Source organism: Fringilla coelebs (genome assembly GCF_963513975.1).
Source record: "Fringilla coelebs genome assembly, chromosome: Z".
Taxonomy (NCBI): Eukaryota; Metazoa; Chordata; class Aves; order Passeriformes; family Fringillidae; genus Fringilla; species Fringilla coelebs.
In genome coordinates, this window is record NC_140031.1 from 15,621,827 (window position 1) to 15,639,574 (window position 17,748).

The window sequence follows — 17,748 nt, forward strand, 5'->3', positions numbered from 1 at the left end:
GTTTACTGATTAAAATCCAGCCCTTCAGGGCTTTAGAAGAGCTGATTTCATTCACATCTCAAGCTTGTGCAGCATATATGTGTGCTCTGTGATGAAGAGATGTTCAGTGTGTTGGGAATGGGAAGGGCTTTCTGCCATTTTGCAGCTTTGATCATAAAACACTCATTTTGACTCAGTGAGCCCGGTTCTTTGTCATCTGTTTTTGTCCTAAATTTCTAACCTAATGTTATTGCTGACTGTGTCTTCCTTCTCTGACATGTGTCGTAAGGAAGGTTTCAGGGACATGCCAGGGTGTGAGGGTGTCAAGTCTGGGAGGCTCTGTGCTGATGTCCTCAGCTGGAAGGTGTTCTTCAAGTACTGCTGCAAGTTGATAGAGTTCAGAGCAGCACATGTTCTCAAATTACATTTCCCACAGGATAAACCTTTACAGATTAAGGTTTAAGTCCATTAGGGCATAGCTACAGCAAACTTTTATCCTGTGTAGATTAAGACTGTGTAATACAGAGTGGTTCAGATTTGTAAATCCAAGACAAGGCCGTCAGAGTTGATCATCAGATAAATTGCTAACGTGTGCAGTAAATATATGAAAGTAGGTGAGATTAGGCCACGATACAAGTGGTATAATTCAGCTAAAATGCTACCACCAAAAGTAAATTTTGGATGCTAAATGAAGAGCCTTGGGTAGTGTACATACTCCCACAGCCTGCTTTGCTGTAATGTGCACAGCATCACCACTTTGGTACTGACAACAGCGTGTGGCTGTTGCTGAATTACTGACTGAAGCATCAAATAGGAGCAGCTGAGTTGTAAATCGTGCCTATGGAAACCATAATGTGACATGACAACTTTCAATAATGGAAGGTGTTTGAAGGTTTCATATTTAAGAGTGAAAGCTAAAATGTGCTCACAAAGGCACAATGAGGACTTAACAGTGATAGTGTTGAGACAGTAGTGTCTGAAAGTTACATATCCTTTGCTGGAGTTGTGAAAACAGAACTGAAAAGTTTAGAGCCCGGTAATAACAGTGTTAGCAAAGTATTGCTGTTACAATTTTCTAGTAACATTGACACAACTGGAGAAAATAATCCTTCTGAGGAGCAGTTATAGAATATAACATCCATGGGTAGACTGAAGTCCCACTTACATGAGTGTACCATGGCTCCTTTGGGAGCCAGCAGAGCAACAAGCATTTTGCAAATGAATTTGTGTTCAGACTGATTTGTGTTGGCTGACAGAAACTTGTAGAACTGCTGTAGTCTTTTATCCCAGTGATTTGTAGGTTACACACCTACTTAGGCCTCAATAGATTGCAGCAGAGATGGAGAGAACCAGTTTGGCAGCTAGTAGTTTGCTGCATCCCTCTGCTAGGTCCAGGCACTACGTCCTCCACTGAAGAGGAAAAGTAGTCCTAGGTGTCAAGTGTTAGAAACAGGTTGTTAAAGAAAACAAATCAAAGCCATTGTCATAGTTTTCAAGTCTCATCATATCAATGGAAGGAAAAAAAAACCCCTGAATAGCTGCTGAATAGGAAAAGGAAAAAACCAGCTTGGCAGTGAAAGTCACATTATCCTGCCAAGAAGGAATGACAATGGACATAAACATGTAATTAAAATCTATAAAACCTGCAGCTGAGCAGTCCTTTTCCCATATATGTATGTTTATTCTGTACAGAGCATACTCTGTTCCTAGTTTTCTGTATAGCAATGAGCTGTAGCACAAGGATTCCCTCTCTCCCTTCCATGTATGTGGCGCAAGGTCTATTTATAGCCAAATGATGGCCTCAATTATCCCAGCTCATTAGACTCTATAGCAGTAACTTCACTCCCAAAACTGGGAAGAAGCAGATGTGTTTGTATAGTAGGTGCAGAGTGGACACGGAAATGATGGTGACAAGGTGGAGAATGTCGGTAGAGTCAAGGCTGGGCTTCTTGCAGAGGGCAGGCTGCCGCTGTCCTGTGGCTGTAGCTCACAGTCCCTCCTGCCAACAGACAAAAGGGGGAGGAGGAATGAGTGCTGACACAAGGGACCCCGCTTTGTTCACACGATGCCATGCCTGTAACACGTGTCCCCGTGGCCAGTGTGGAGCTGAGCAGCCGCAGACTGATGTTTTGCTGTGCCCCACAGGAGCGCAGGGCTTGGGCATCACTGGTGTTGGCCTCCTGCAGCACTGCCTGCACACACCATGTGTGTGTGGAGCCAGCCACAGGTCCCTCAGATTGCCTCCCAGGACAGCACAGCAGTGGGAGCGGGCAAAGGACAGAATCAGACTGGCAGATGTGTGTGAGTGTGGCAGAAAGGCTGTTTTGCAGTGGCAGCCAGGGAAACCCAGGTGTGTGCGGGGTTAGCTGCTGCCCTGCTCAGCCTGGCACACCAGGCAAGGAACGGCCACATCCCCCTGCTCCCTCTTGACAGAGGTGGCCGAGAACTGCTGTGATAGAGGATGATATCATTGCACTTTCCTCCCAGTTAATGTTAACACCTGCAGTGTTTCACTGGGAGCACTCAAAAGCTTTGAGGCTGCAGCAGTATGCTTAAAATTGTGTGTGATTTCATGCACGCTGCTGATGTAGGACCAAAATGTTTAAAAGTATAATACGTAAGTCACTTTATCTGTGATTATCTTAATTGTCAGCCTTTCTGCTCTAGAGCATAGGTTTCAATTCAGCCCACACCATTAGAAAACAAAGTATCATTACTTTCATAAGCAATTCAGCAATACATGCAAAATTAGCTCCTGCAGATAGTACAGAAGACCCTGGTGCTTCTTGGTTTTTCTTAGGAAACATTAAGTTGGAAAGAGAAAAAAGAAACCAAACCAAACCAAAACAAACAAACAAACAAACAAAACAACAACATACACATTCCTTGGTCTAATCCCTACATTTTAAAAGAATATTTTGTAAAATAGTTGTAATATTCATACATACCTAAACATTGGTTTAATCCCTGGGAGGGATTTCTTTTCTCCCTGAATCAGGTGGAAGAAAGGTTATCCACAGATTTGAAGGCACTTCAAATAACCTTCTAAAACTAGGCAAAATGAGGCACAGGTATTGGCATAATTGGCTGTTAACACCCAGCTCTCAGTGCAGCTTTCACTCTGCTTGTCAGATCCAGCTTGAGTTTTGGTGTCAGACACAACAAAAAACATGGAGCAAGTATTAGTTTTAGGAAAGGTTGGCCACCCTCAGCCTTCTGGGTTGGTTCAGAGCACTGCTTGGTGTGATTCAAAAGAGCCATGACATCACACTCCATGGTTTTGCGTTATAAAGTTTGGGTCTGAATCTCTGGTGTTTATAACATTTTTCTTTTTGTTAACAATTCAAGGGAAACAAGCCAAACACACCAGGAAGGTGGTAATGATCAGCTTCCCTAAGCATCTGGGTACTGGTTCCTTGTGGCAAAAATCTGGGGTAGGAAGCATTGGAAGGGACCGACAAAGCACAATGGAACTTCATCATGCAAAGTGTTTTTCTTTCGTAGATAACACTTACGTTTCCAGTTCTGATAACGATGAAGATGTGCTAGTTACAACAGAGCCAATTCCAGTAATTTTCCACCAAATTGCTACAGGTAATCCTATATCCGGAGAGTTTGTCAAATTCATTCATTTTGGAGAAAAGCAAAGATGTCTGCACTTAGAGGGAGATGTGATCTTAAAGGGTTCAGCTGTACAGTTTGTTATTTTCCCTGGGCTTGTTCTAGTAAATTGTCCAACATTTCAGAATAGAGGAAATTAAAATATTTCTTCTGGGGATCACTACAGTTGTGTGCAGTATGTATTTTTTGCTTTTAATGTCTTGCAGCCTGTGCTAGAGCAATTCCCCTTGAATACAGCTAGAGATGCTTAATACTTTCCAATTATGAGTTTCCATGATCACTTGCTTAAAACTTCACTAAATCTTTGCCACTGTGGATGAAACAGTCTGTAACTACTACTGCCTCTGGTGTATTATTTCAGGAAATGGTTTGGCTGTTTCACTAAATTCTTCTATAGAAGATGATTTGTTTTTTCCCAATGATTTTGGGGGCCCTCTCATTATAAATTATTCCCTTATTTTCAAAAAGTAATTGATACATGAAAGGGAATACTTGTCAGACATACCAACACATTTATATTACATTTAGTAAGATTTGTGCACACACTTCATAGAGACAGTTTAGATTCTAGCATACAGATTATCTGGTTATTTCAGGCTGCAGAATAAACTGCACAGAGCACTCTTAATTCTGGCAGGTCTTCAGATAGGAACACGTGACTTAGTATATTATTATTATTATTATTATTATTATTACTAATACTACTACCACTACTATTACTATTACTGTTACTGTTACTGTTACTGTTACTATTACTATTACTATTACTATTATTATTGACTTTTGCATAACAGAAAATTATTTGGAATTCCACTGGGGGACCAGTATGGTCTTCACTCTCTATCTCATTAATGCAGATGTAAATCAGGAATAATCTTACTGAAGTTATTACAGTGGCAGACAAACACAATCTTGCTATTATCATCTGAAGTTTGTGATAAATTTCACTTGCAAATATTTCTTTACTTTGAAAAGAAATTAAGCCTGTAATTTATAAGAGGGTAAAAATCTATCTTTCGTAGAGAAGATTTTGTTTTCCTGAGGGGTTTGATCTTTCATTCTTTTATAAATTATATTAAATTAATGAATGACACTAAATTGTAAATCATGAATTGGGAAAAACAAATGTCCTAGATGGATCAGCTGAGTTTCAGTTCACACTTTTAAAAAGTCTTCTGGGAAGTAGAAGCTTCCTTATTTTAGACTGTTGCATTGTAAACTCTGTGATGCATTTCATATCTGTAACTTTTTGTTCCTTATTTGTTCTACTACTGCAACTAAGAATTCCAAGTCTGCATATGCAAAACTATTTCTTTTCCCACACATATGTTCCTTGTTTTCCGTTTTTTTCCCAAGAATTAAGAAAAACCAATGATGTCAACTATTGCTTATCCATAAAGTCAAAATTACAGAGGGAGAATGGAGAGGTATGTATTTCTTGTATGTATATTTTAGCAGAAATTATTTTAAGGAAGCAAAGAAAATAATAGAATGTGAATGTTTACCACAGACTTCTATCAAAATGTGCTTATTCAATCTGTGCATGTTTACATGTTTTAGAAGGTTACCATATTTTTCTGGGTTTCATAAATGGATTAACCAGTGATTCACTTAGTTGGGATAGAGGTTCTCCTCCTATCCTAGGAAAAATGTTTTTGGTGATTCATTTTTTGTTCAGCAGTGTTATAGACTCTTTTGGCCCTAAATATACAGCTCTCCTGGAAAAGTAGATATGGATTCCATTACCTTTTAACCTGCTCTGGCACATATGACCTCATCTCAGTTACCTCCTCCTACTGCTTCTTCCTACAGCCCCCAGCAATCCCACTGCAGACCCAAGACCTCTGTAGGACTCTTCTCACCATGAGCAGGGTCTTGAGGGTTAGGGTCTCCAGGCACGGTGGCGTTTGCCCTGTGCCTCCTGCACAGCTCTCTGACCAGTCTTGCTGAGGAGGAGGTGGCACAAAGGTGAAATCCACCCTTGGGGCTCAGGGAAGGCACCACAAAGGCTCCTGCCTCGAGAGAGGGGCTGGGCATTGTCAGGTGCTTGACCTAAAGTCTTCCTTTGGTGAGGGTGGGTGCTGAGTTTCTTACCCTGGAAATGGGAGGTAAGCGTGCCTGGATGCTATGTGTATCATTTTTTTAGTAAATGAAATGTCATTTGACATGAAAAGCTGCACTGAAAATACTTTGCTTCTGCTGCCTCATCATTGTATTCAGTGCTCTGTGAGTATAAGAAAAACAAGTGTGGGAAGAATTTACCCATTTCCTTAAAAGCCTGAAATATAGTTAGCTTCTGTGGGACTGAGTTTGAGCTTCTGTTTTGTTACTAGTTGAATCAGGTACTTAAATGTGAAAGTACTGAGAAAAATCCCTTTACAAAAAAAATCTCTTAACACTGATGATTCCTGTGTGCTAGACAGTTCAAGGTTTGTTTAGGATATGATGGGTTTGTCACTATTCTAATGGGAGAGCTCTATGTGGAATTTTTGTTCAGTTGATTTCTGTTTTGAAACGTACTTCCCTCTGAAGTAATTTTATTATAAAACAAAGAAGACCAAAGTTATTTTATCTGTTTTCAGTGAAGTAGAAGCAGAAATTATTTTTTCATGTCTTGGCAGAAATTGCCATGAGATTGGGTAAATACACCTTTGCACTGTACGTGTACATACAGTGAATAGAGCAGGAATTTAGAGGCAGAGGTAGAAAAATGGGATTGCAATGTCTGACCACAGAAATTGGTGATAAGTGAGTGTACATACTGACATTTACGGCTGTGGAATTTAAGGGTAACTTCTACTTTTTTTGATTCATATTTCTGATTTCTGTTCCATTTTGGCATGTCTGTGTAGAACACGAAAAAGAAAAAAGGGGTTAAATACATTACGTTCAGGTTGAAGTGAAGAATTATTATTTTACTGGGTGTTCTTTAGGGGCTACTAGTCACCATAGGGCATAGAAATAACACAAGAATAACAAGAATTACTCTCTCAAGGAATTACATTATTATAAGTAAAGTTTCTAGTGGTGGGAAACGGAATATATTTTATCTCATGCTGAGTTGCAGTTGGTACCAGGATCATTTCAGTTTACTTGATATTATTCACAGAGCAGCCTATCTGGAGCAGATTTTACTTAGGTAAGCATAGGACTCTCTAATCCTTACTTTTCACTGTCTCAGAGAAGAGCTACTCAGAAAATTAAGTTTGAAACTTTCGTAGCACCAGGATGGAACATCTTGTTAAAAATAATAATCAAGCAGCAGAGTCTCAGGTTTTCACAGAAGGAACCATAAGATATTCCATGCTTGGACTTGAATTATTTCCTGAAACTATTAGGGTTTAATTGCGAGAATAAAGTAAAATAAAATTGTAGTAGGTTGCTGACACACCAAAAGATCTATGTCCCGAGCCATTCTTGATGAGAAAGTTATGCTTTGTGAAGCAGAAGCACAGAGTGAAGTATCCCCACAAAGTCTGCTGAATTATCCAATTCTTTAAAATATCATGCTGTGTTTCTAACCACACAGGTATTATTTCTCCAACATATATTCCAGGTGTTTTTATGTATCCTGTATTAGGTGCTTTTTTCATGTGATATTTCACCATTCTTAAAATGGGTCCTCTGGAAAAATGATGCTAAAGGATCTCATAAGAAAGGATGCTATGAACTTATTCGTAAAAGCATAATTCCTGTAGTTACATTTAGATCTGTATATGCAAGATCAACATATTGCTTTTATCATTGTTAACTTTCCTTTTCCATTAAGGAGTCACGACACAGCAGCACAGTTGAAGAAGACTCTGAAGGAGATAATGACTCTGAGGAATTTTATTATGGAGGACAGGTAATGCAGGAAATTTTTTGCACAAGTTCCAAGAAAGTAATATTTGAGAGTTCTTATGTTCATTCCATTACAAATTTATAATATTTATTTTCTTATGGGTTTTTCAGTCTTGAGTAGAGTGGCATGTGTATATATGTACCTAGCATTTTATGGCATAAATATTGAATGTGTTCAAAGTTATAATTGTAACATTTTCAAAATAAGATCCTTTTGCTTACTTTTGCAAAGCTATGAGAATGGAAAAAGCAAATACCCTTCAGAAAGCTTGAAAATAGAAGATACTTGCTTACTTCCAGGAAACAGATAACTGACTCTGTAAAGCTTACTCCATTATTAATACAGATAGGAAGTCAGGCTGGATCCAAATCTGTTTTCTTCTGGAGAATTGCCAATTTTTAAAGTAAAGAGCGCTGCATTTTTATGGTGAAAATCATTATTACAAAACAATTTTGGTCCAGGCAATAGTCCATTCTTTTTCTGAGCTCTAGAGTAAAAATCACCTTGAAAAATGCTGCATATTTTAGCTGATTGCACTGCTCTGTGTCTTTCCTTCTTGTTCCCTCAGCAGAATTAATTCTTCCACTCTCTTGTGTATTGGGAAATAAAATCTTTCATGCCTTTTTCTTTTGCAGAGTGCTTTGCGCTGCTAGTCTCTTTATTCAGGTTTCTCTTGTGTTTTAGCCTCACTGTTGCCCCAAGGAATCATTCCTGGCTTATGTTTATTAGAACTGTTTATTTCAATGAACACTTTAGTGAATTATGGTCACTGTTTGTGAAGGTTGTCCCTTCCCTCAGCCTGGAGGCTGAAGCCATCCGTGCCCTGGGTGCAGAGCCAAGGCTGCAGGAGCAGGCCAGCAGTGCCAGCAGGGTGGGTCGGTGCAGAGAGCGTGGGATGCTGATGAGCAGGACATCACTGAGCCTCTCCTCCTGCAGCGCCAACAGTGCCCTGGGGTTAGCACACAGACTGCATGTTGAGATGCTGTATGGTTAAAAAAAAACAAACCAACAAAACCCCACCAACAAACAAACAAACAAACAAACAAACAAACAAACCCCATGCCCCTGAAAAGCTATTAAAAGTTACATTGAAGCTGGAACTGAAATAATTTATTTTCATTTTTTGAAATAGCTAGCCTGGGGAATTGACTCATGTTCACTTTGGAAATGACTGCAGGAATTGCCTCCCTTCAGCTGCTGACTCCTACAGCCCCATGCTGGGGAGTGCTGGGGAGGACCATACACATAATTCACTGCAAAGAGAGATGTTTTATTTTAATCTGCCTGAGAGGAAAAAGCTTCTGATCTTGTCCTGTAGTGATGAGTTGTGTGTACTCTCTTCATTTTTCAGCTCTGAAGGAAGGGCAGTAACCTCAAGGTGAAGGAAAAGGCAGAAAACAGCTGGGAGTGCTTATTTCTTGAAGCAGGGCTAATACATTCGGTAAAGGATGCCTGGCAGTGCCCAAATGAATTAATAAATTTTAGCACTGCCTGTGAGATATGAACACAGATAGCAGTACAGCATTTTGCAAGGCATAAAAGACCTGTGTAATAGACAAGACTGGTTGGAATTTAAGTGCCTTATATTAAAATGGAAACGAGATTATATTGCATTGTCTTCGCTATGAGGTAATACATTTAATTGAAGGAATAGTAACTGGCAAAAAAAAATCAGGTCTGCAATAAAAATAAAATATCATTTGATTATGATTGTTTTGAATATAAAATATCCATAAACAAAATACGGTGAACAAGAAAAGAAAAAAGAAGGCATCACAGAAAGTGTATTTAAAAAGAGGAAAAAAGGACATATCTAATTTAAAATTTCATGGTCAAAAAGATAAAAGTCTAACAAAGACGTTTAGAGTTAAAAAATAGTACTGAGGGCTCAGAAAATAAATAGGAAATCGGGTAATGAGCAAAGTCTCTTGAAAGACAAAAGAGAACAATCCTTTTTCAAGCAGAGTGTTTGTAGGAGTTGTCAAGTGAGCACCAGGTGTATTGGGGAGACAAAAGATTTGACAAAAGATTACGTGGGGAACAAGCAAGACAGGCTCCTTCCTTTGAGAGAAGGGCCCACAGAGAGAGGGGGCAGAAATACTGACTTGAACAAATGGAGGGAAGAGGTGCCAGTGTAATTGTGTGCAATACAGGTGGGAAGGATGGAGGTCAGGGTAATTCTTATAATTTCTGAGTGGCTGCAGCTGGAAAGGCAGGAGAGTTGCTGCTGATGAAACAAGGCCCATGGAAGATGGGAAGTGGCATTTGATGGGCAGTGTAAAGAAGATGCAACCTTTTGCTTGTAAATTAAATGTTTGTATCCACTTCCTAAGCACCTGCTTGTAATCCTCCCCAAGGATTTAATGGATAAATACTTTAAAGTAGCTAAGTGGTTCAATAGTCTAAGGCCTATTGATTTTCAATGGGATTTAGGTTTGTAAATCTCTTAATCTCCTTCTAAAAAGCAACCTTTTGTAAAATAATCTGAATAAGGTCTCAGATTAAAAACAGAGACTTTCTGAACGCAGACCTTTCAGTCACAACAAAGTTATCAGATTTTTTAGCTTTTATACTCACTTTTTTTGCAACTCTGCTAATTCTTGCTTTGAATCACTATCTTCTACATTTGAAAATAAGAATAGGAGATGAAAACAGAAATACTACTGCCTTTGGCTCTCTCTCTGGATGTCTCTTGTGCTTCAGCTGCAAGACATACTTGAAAATGCAGAAATACAAAACCCTGACAGCCTCCTCTGCATACATCAATATGTCTGTGGCACTAATTCAAGGGTGGGAAGCACCATGCTGTGGTCTTAAAATTTGCCAAAGCACTGCTTTATTTCCTTTTTGAGTTCATAGCCTCTTACCATGAGGAAACAGATTAGAAAAAACTATTATTTTGAGCAGTGTGGTGTTCTGCATAATGCTCCTTTTTTATTTTACTATTATTGAAGCAGAAGATTCATTTAAAAATCTGGTTTAGGACCAACAAAGGTGGCAAGTGCACCACAGATACGATTTGTGAAATGATTGCTGTGCTTTCTTTGGAAGCAGGACAGCAATTATTTACGCATCTTTAAAGAATTCTTCTTTGAGTAATGAGAATGGAAAAAGGATTGGTTTCCCCCTACCTAAAGTGAAAAAAATTGCAATAACAATTTTCTTCCTGTGCTCTTCTACTTGGAAAATTGTTCTGACGTGCCTGCCTAAACAAGAGAAGGATACTTTTTTATAATCTACTGGTCATGAATATCCTTGGTATCTGAAAAATACATGTCCATGCCATGCTGATGAATTTTGTGCCTTATACTTAAAGAATTCTAGGTCTTAAGTCTAATCAAGTTACTCTCTGCTGATTTTCAAATGTAAAAAAAGGCGATCATTTGATTATTATTTTAATACTACTGACATTTAATTAAATTGAAAAGTGCATCTCTAAGTATCAGAGCTGAAAGTGTCATAGAACTAGTTTCCTATAGATTTGGGTGTACAAATAGAAGAAATAGTCCTGCATATGAATGTGGCTCTGCAATAACAAGAATTCTCTGCAGGATACCTGTATAAGGTTTTTTATATATATATATATATATATATATATATATGTGGGGGGGGGGGGGGGTGGGTCTAAAGGGATAAATTGCATTTGGCTGCTTTGCTGTCAGAATTTGTCAAACCTACAGATCAAATCCTACACTCATTTCTGAAACTGTTCAGATCTAAAGAGTTCATTGACTTCTGTGGAATTACTGTCATTCTAATTGTTCTGAAGACATAGATTTAAGTTCACAAAATCAGGATAATTTTGCTTGAGAAGAAGGTAATAATAGACAGATGATTAATAGATTGTTACATGCCCAACAAGGTATTTTGGACCTTGTAGAAGATAGAAGGATATTAATTATTTTGACTTCATACAGGCCAACAAACCATTTCACAAGTTTTGCTTTTTGGTGTAAGCACAAACATAACTTCTTCCATTTTTCATGTAGAGTTTGAAAAAAAAAAAGGGGGCGTTGTTGTCTAGATGTGTACTTTTTTTACCTTCTCTGGTGTAATACTTTACATGGGAAAGTGTTCTTTTAATTTTATTTTTTTTCATCTGATATTGTTGGACTGGTGGGCAGAATGTAGCCAGTGAGTAAGCTAAAAATGTAATTTAGATGCTGAGGTGCTGGGTATCGAGAATAGTTTCATGCTTCTCTTGTGCCCAAGCCATTCTTTGTCTAGTATATATGAGAGTGTGACAAGAGTGAGCAAACCTTTGTGCTGTAGGGGTTGGACTAGGGTGACAAGACTGGGGACATCTGGTTCTTACCCTACTTAATATTTTTAAAATACACAAGTGTCCCAGAACAAACCCTGGGACAAAATAGGACAGATGGATGAGTCCTTTGCAGCTTCTCTTCCCACAAACAGGAAGAGAACCCTCAAAACACTTGAAGGCAGAGGTGCCTGCTTTGGAAATCTTCCTGCTTTAGCAGATGAGGTGGCCTCAGGGCTTCAACTTGTCCTTCTGAGTGTGGCATTAAAGAATCTAAATGCAACGTATTTTACAGAGAGTAAATAGTCTAAATCAGGTGCCAGAAATGAAATACAGAAAAATACAAGATATTTTTCTTTCCCCAACAGGTTAGCTATGATGGAGAACTTCATAAGCACCCACAGCTGGAGGCTGATTTAACAGCAGTGAGAGAGATCTATGGACCTAATGCAGTATCTCTCAGGTATGCCACTGGCCTTTCCCTAGAGTGGAACCTTTAATGTTTTGGACTTTGAGTTCTAGATGGACCTTCCCTGACTGCCAAAGCACAAGTGCTTTCTGGTGATCTCTGCATGCTGTGTGACAAAAGGAGGGAGCACTGCAAACCAGCATCAGTGCTGGGTTTTTAGGGGTTCTTTTGTTGTTCAGCTTGGGTACAAGTAGCTGTGCTGAGAACAGCCCTGTTCTAAAACATCATTGTCTTTTGCAGTTCTAGTCAGGCAGTTCAGTGTTTTGTTGTAAATTACTATTAAACATTTCTCTAAACCCTTGTTAAACTCTTTTTCTGTCATATTCTATATTTTGCCCTGGAGGTGAACAAGAGGAAGGATAAGAGATTTAATAAATACTTTCCCTAGGGAACAACTAGGAACTGGATTTGTCTAGTCTAGGAGAAAAAGAGAGGGAGAAGACACAATAAGAGTTTTTCTTCTTCAAGAAAGCTGTTTGTAGGTAGAACGAGTGATGTAATACTCTGTGTTGTCATCATGAGAGAGACAGTAAGAAGCTAGGGTTTGATCAGAGATTAGGGAAGTTTTCAGACTGTAGGGGTCTAAAGTGTCCTACACAGGGAAGCAGTAGAACTTTGGTCAGATGTGAATTGCTAAGAGTAATTACACACTGATTCTGTTGGGCATATATGAATGTGCATGATTCTGCCATAGAGCGTACCACATATGTATTTTAATAAGCATCAGGTATTTTATAACTTCATTTTCCATCGATGTAGTCTTAATAATTCCATAAAAATAACAGGTAGGTAAGATGTAACAGACCTCTCCTGTATTGCAAGGAAAATATCAAAGTTGTCCTACAACCAAGTAAGGAGAAGAGAGAGCATACCTCCAGCTATGGTGTGCTATGCCTTTTCAAAGTAAAGGGAAATTTATTACACTTCAAGAACCTGGGGAATCAAAATCAGAATAGCTCTGAATGTTTCCTATATAGGTTTAGGAAACAAATAAATATTTATTTGCTAACCTGATAACTATGAAAATCCTTTGAGCTTCTAAAATGGAAATATTATATGCAACCTTTCAAAAACTTAAATACATATATTTTATTTAGTCACCTGTTTCACTGGAAACACTGTGATCCCCTTGAGCTCACTCTTGTAGAAACTGGCACCTGTGGCTGCTTTTGGCATGTGTAAAACTTTAATGCTTTATCCACTCTATTGCAGCTGAAAATATTTACAAATTCTTGGAAATAGCCCCAGAGCTTTAAGCGTTCATTTTCATCCTCCTTGTGCAGCCCCTCTTCTCTAAGAGAGAAGTTTGTCTGACAAGGGTATCTACTGAGAGTGGATATTTCCTAGACAGTTGGCCCTCCTTTCAGTAATCTCTTGCTGTCACAGAGTCAGTTTTACGTGTAAAAGTGATGTTTCTGTACCTGCATGCATTCCGCCACTGCCATTAGAAATCTGGCCACAAAAGCCCTGAGAAGGTGATCCATCCAGCTGGTCTCTTTACATTGCTTATTCATTGATGGGCAGAGGACCTCTGGGACCTTCAAACTCAAGATGTGTTGATGAAGCTATTGTAGACAGCAGATCATAAGATGCAAGTGTTGGAATGAAACATGCTTTCCTCCTCATGTCAGCTTGGGAAATTAAAACTAGACTTAGCATCATATGTCTAAAATCCATCTTCTAGGATATTAGTGGGGCGGGAGCAAAGGCATTTCAAGTGAATATGGAAATGTCACAGTTAAAACTAATTTTTATCTTATCATTCTTCACTAATCTTTCTCTTCCATTAGTTTAACCTAATGTAATAGAAAGAGTCCTCAGTTTTATTTATAATATCATTCTTGTTTACAGCCTTTTGAATCTCAGTTTTGTGAGTAACACCAGCGTGCAGCCATAAAAATTTCTTAAGATACCATAACATTGTTTGGATCTTCTGGAAGGTGAACACAAAACCTGATGCTGCTGTTGTGTAGGGTAGTGGCTAAGCCATTCAGTAGGTGCAGAACTTCGCTGTTTTAAGCCGGGTTTTCAGTGAGCTGTGGGAGGTCAGAGAGTGCCTGCCCAGCACCTGCTCCCTCTGGGTGAGGTGACACTGGAGAAGCCCTAAAGGTGGGGAAGTCTCCAGTAACACAAGAGGCCCTGTCCTGCTGTTCAACTGCCCTGTGATCTAGAGAGTGGGTTTTCCTTGGGTTTTCCCTGACCTGAGAGAACCATTGGGTTGCTGAATTTTGGTGGGAGGGGCTCCCTTCTCAAACTGTGCAAGAGCTCCACGATTTCCAGTGCAAACTCAGCCCTACCACAGCTGAGAGGTCACTTGGGTAGGAAACAGTTACACTTTATTCTTTCAGAACTGCCCGATTGACTGATTAATGCACAACTGCTGCTATGCACTTAGTCAAGTTTAATAGAAAAGCATGGAAGTCAATGTGACAATAAGCAGAGAAATGGAGTTTCAAAGTTAAAAACATCCTAGTGGCTGGACGCTAATCTGCAAAAATTTGAGAGAGAGTACTTTTACAACATTGTCCACTTAAGTAATGTAAATGAAAAGAGATTTTTGTATAGGTGTAAGAATAAGCATTTTCTAGCTCTGTTTTTCAGAAGTCTTCAAGTACATTGAGGGAGGGCAATCAGAGGCAGAAGATAAGAGGTAGAAAAGTCACAGTTTAAATGTAAGATTTCAGATGGCAATGAAATACCTGTTAAATCTGAATCTTGCAATACTACACATAACAGATAAAAAAGGTAACTATTGCCTTGACCACATTACGGAGCAGTCTTTATTTTTGACAAAAAAATGCTTGACTGTATGAAGTAATCCCCCAGGTATATCGTGCCATCCTCTAGGCTATGTTGTATTTGTCTTCAGTGGTTTATCTGAAGCCTGTTCTTAGGTTACTGGCTGTTAACCTGAAATACTTTTGAAAATTAACAAGGGTTTTCTTGTGCCATAAATGGGAGTAGCATGTGACTATTAATTTTTCTTTGTTCATCTGTGCAATAAGTGAGACAGAAATACATAGTAGCAATGGAGAGATATTTTGGGGGAATTAGTGGAAAAGCAAGCCTGTTTAAGCAAGATCCTCTGAAAAAAGCTTTTAAGTGCAGCAGACGGTCACCCACTGGGGATATTGATCCAATCTATGTAAATGTGTATTTTATAAATATACTGATTTTACAGATAAGATAATCCTTTATAAAATCTTCCATGTTCTAAGTACCCCTGGATTGAGGAGTGTCTTAAAGAGCTCTAATGTAATGTAATTATTTCCTTTCAGGGAATATGGAGCCATTGATGATGTAGATATTGATCTACATATTGATGTTAGCTTTCTTGATGTAAGTAATCTAATCACAGAATTACATAATGAACATTAATACCCATTTAATTTCTCTACACATCAGACTCTCTAGACAACCACTGATACTGTCCCTTTTTTGGGAGACTTGATCTTCACAAGTGGGTGTCACATTATTGATTGATACACAGTGGAAAGGTTTTCTTCACTTTCATGACCACATTGTTAAAATGCTGTTAGGCGTTTATTTGCCATGTGTGTATTTCCTTCCAAATATTTTTTTGTGAATGGTAAGTGTTTTAATAAATATAAATGAAACACCGTTATTTTTATGTTAACCTAGGCATGAGTCAGGTGAAAGCACTTCTTACAGTCCTGAAGGGAAGAGGACTCTGTCAGGAGTGCTCCTGTACAGTGATTAGAGAGAGACTTGACTGGCAAAGGGACAGTAGTGCTGTTTCTAGGCTGGCAGGACGGCACCTCTAGCTGTTGTGCTGTCATTCAGCTTCACACTTCCTCACCTCATCTGTGCAGCAACTTCCTGGCCTCTGTATAAAGAACAAAAATGAGAGCTTTTAAGGTCATCATTAGCTTCTGTGCAGATATGTCTTATTTTCAGGTCCACACAGCACATAAGACAGTTACTGAGCCTCTCTAAATTTTTAAGAAAATCTGATCATAGCTTGAATTATTTAGACAAGTTTTAAGGAGCGAAAGTTCCCTTAGCCCTTAGTTATGGGGCTAATTTCTATTCTGGTTTTTGTTGCTCCTTTGCTTCTCAGCTTTGAAGCAGTACTTGTTGGTAGATGGGAGTGTCTCTGCCTGTACATGCAGTGTTGTGTATAAACCTCTGCTTGGTTTAAATGAGCTCAGTCATAAACTGGAAGTAGTCTGACACTGCTCTTCATGGGGTGTTGACGTGCCATAATTTGTCCTGAGTCTAATGTGTTATGTTGGAGTAGATACTAAACAACTGGGTAAATGGATGGATGGTGTTTTTAGCAACCCTAAGGTAGACTGGCAAAAAGCAGTAGTTCCTCACAGTGGCTAATGATGTCTGTTGTTTTCTTTTTGTCTTAACACTAGGAGGAGATTGCTGTGGCTTGGGATGTAATTCGCACAGAGCCCATAATAGTGCGACTGCACTGCTCACTTACCCAGTACCTAAATGGTCCAGGTTGGTCAATTTTGTATTCTTCTTGTGCCTTATGTGGTGTCCAGTCTGAGCCATGGGGCAGACACTTCTTCACTACCAAATCTTTGACCCTGCTTGTGCTCACTTGTCCTGCTGAGAGGAGTCCTGTTGATTTGAAATTAGGCTGACATGTATTTGCATGGCTGGGCCTTTCCTAGTGACACAGGCATCTAATTTAAAGTATCATAGGTTGATTTTCAGAACCTCTTTTCCTGTTATCCTTTGAGATGCAACTGCTTCCCCTAGGAATCAGGGTTAAGCAGTAAAGATTGAGAGTTTCTAATACGTAATTTCCTCATTTTTGAAACCAAGCATCATCTGCATCGATGAGATATGACTGATAATGAAGACTTACACAGACCTGTGCAGCATATTAACATGCCCTTCTTCATGCAGCTTGAAAGAGTCAGGCCATGGTAATTGCCCTTGCAGCTTTTGGTTTCTACACGAATATTCTGGTGAACTCTGGAAATCTTCAGATTTGAAAGAATTTTTAAGTGATTTAAGTTTCCTCATTAGAGAAAAATGGCCAAGCTAATGAAGAATCAACTGATTTTGAAGATTGGGAAGCATTCATGTACGAGAATCAGCTTCAGATATATTTTTATAGTCCAAGTCAGACTCAGTTTGGACAATAACTTGCCCAGCCTTGGAGACTTGCAGTACAGGCTGTCAGTTCGTGCTTTTATCTGTGAGAGAACTCTGCCTCTGGAAAATGAATAGATATTTCCAGTCCTGTTTAGCAAAATCTGTCCCAATGAGCTATTTCTGTAGGATATGTTGTCCGATGATTCTAGCTATAAGCTATATTCTGTTCATTCAAATAAGCATTTCATTACACCAGTCTTTTTTTTCCCCCTTGACTGTGGTCTTTTTGTCTGTGGTTTATTACTTCAGTCAAATCTTAAAGTATACATTTGCGATAGCAGGAAGCAGTGTTAGTATTCAGAACATTCCCATCAAAATGTAATTTAAAAAATAAAGAAATGCAGCAAATATGAGAAGGTGAAGTGTGTAGAACAGCATGCAGTGAGAAATAAGAACAAGAATATATATTCTGCATCACTGACAAGGTTCAGG

The 17,748-nt window shown here is 38.9% G+C and overlaps 1 protein-coding gene across 2 annotated transcripts in view; it reads left to right on the forward strand.

The window, feature by feature from the left end:
* The window catches only part of PARP8 (poly(ADP-ribose) polymerase family member 8), a gene marked incomplete at its 5' end in the record, with an annotated part of 112,640 nt that overhangs the window by 55,722 nt on the left and 39,170 nt on the right, over window positions 1-17,748 (forward strand). For both annotated transcript variants that reach the window (XM_084225329.1, XM_084225328.1), the window contains 6 exons: window positions 3,484-3,573; window positions 4,957-5,027; window positions 7,370-7,447; window positions 12,074-12,168; window positions 15,453-15,513; window positions 16,560-16,650. In XM_084225329.1, coding sequence (XP_084081455.1) covers window positions 3,484-3,573; window positions 4,957-5,027; window positions 7,370-7,447; window positions 12,074-12,168; window positions 15,453-15,513; window positions 16,560-16,650 — 486 coding nt within the window. The remainder of the gene's footprint in view (window positions 1-3,483; window positions 3,574-4,956; window positions 5,028-7,369; window positions 7,448-12,073; window positions 12,169-15,452; window positions 15,514-16,559; window positions 16,651-17,748) is intronic.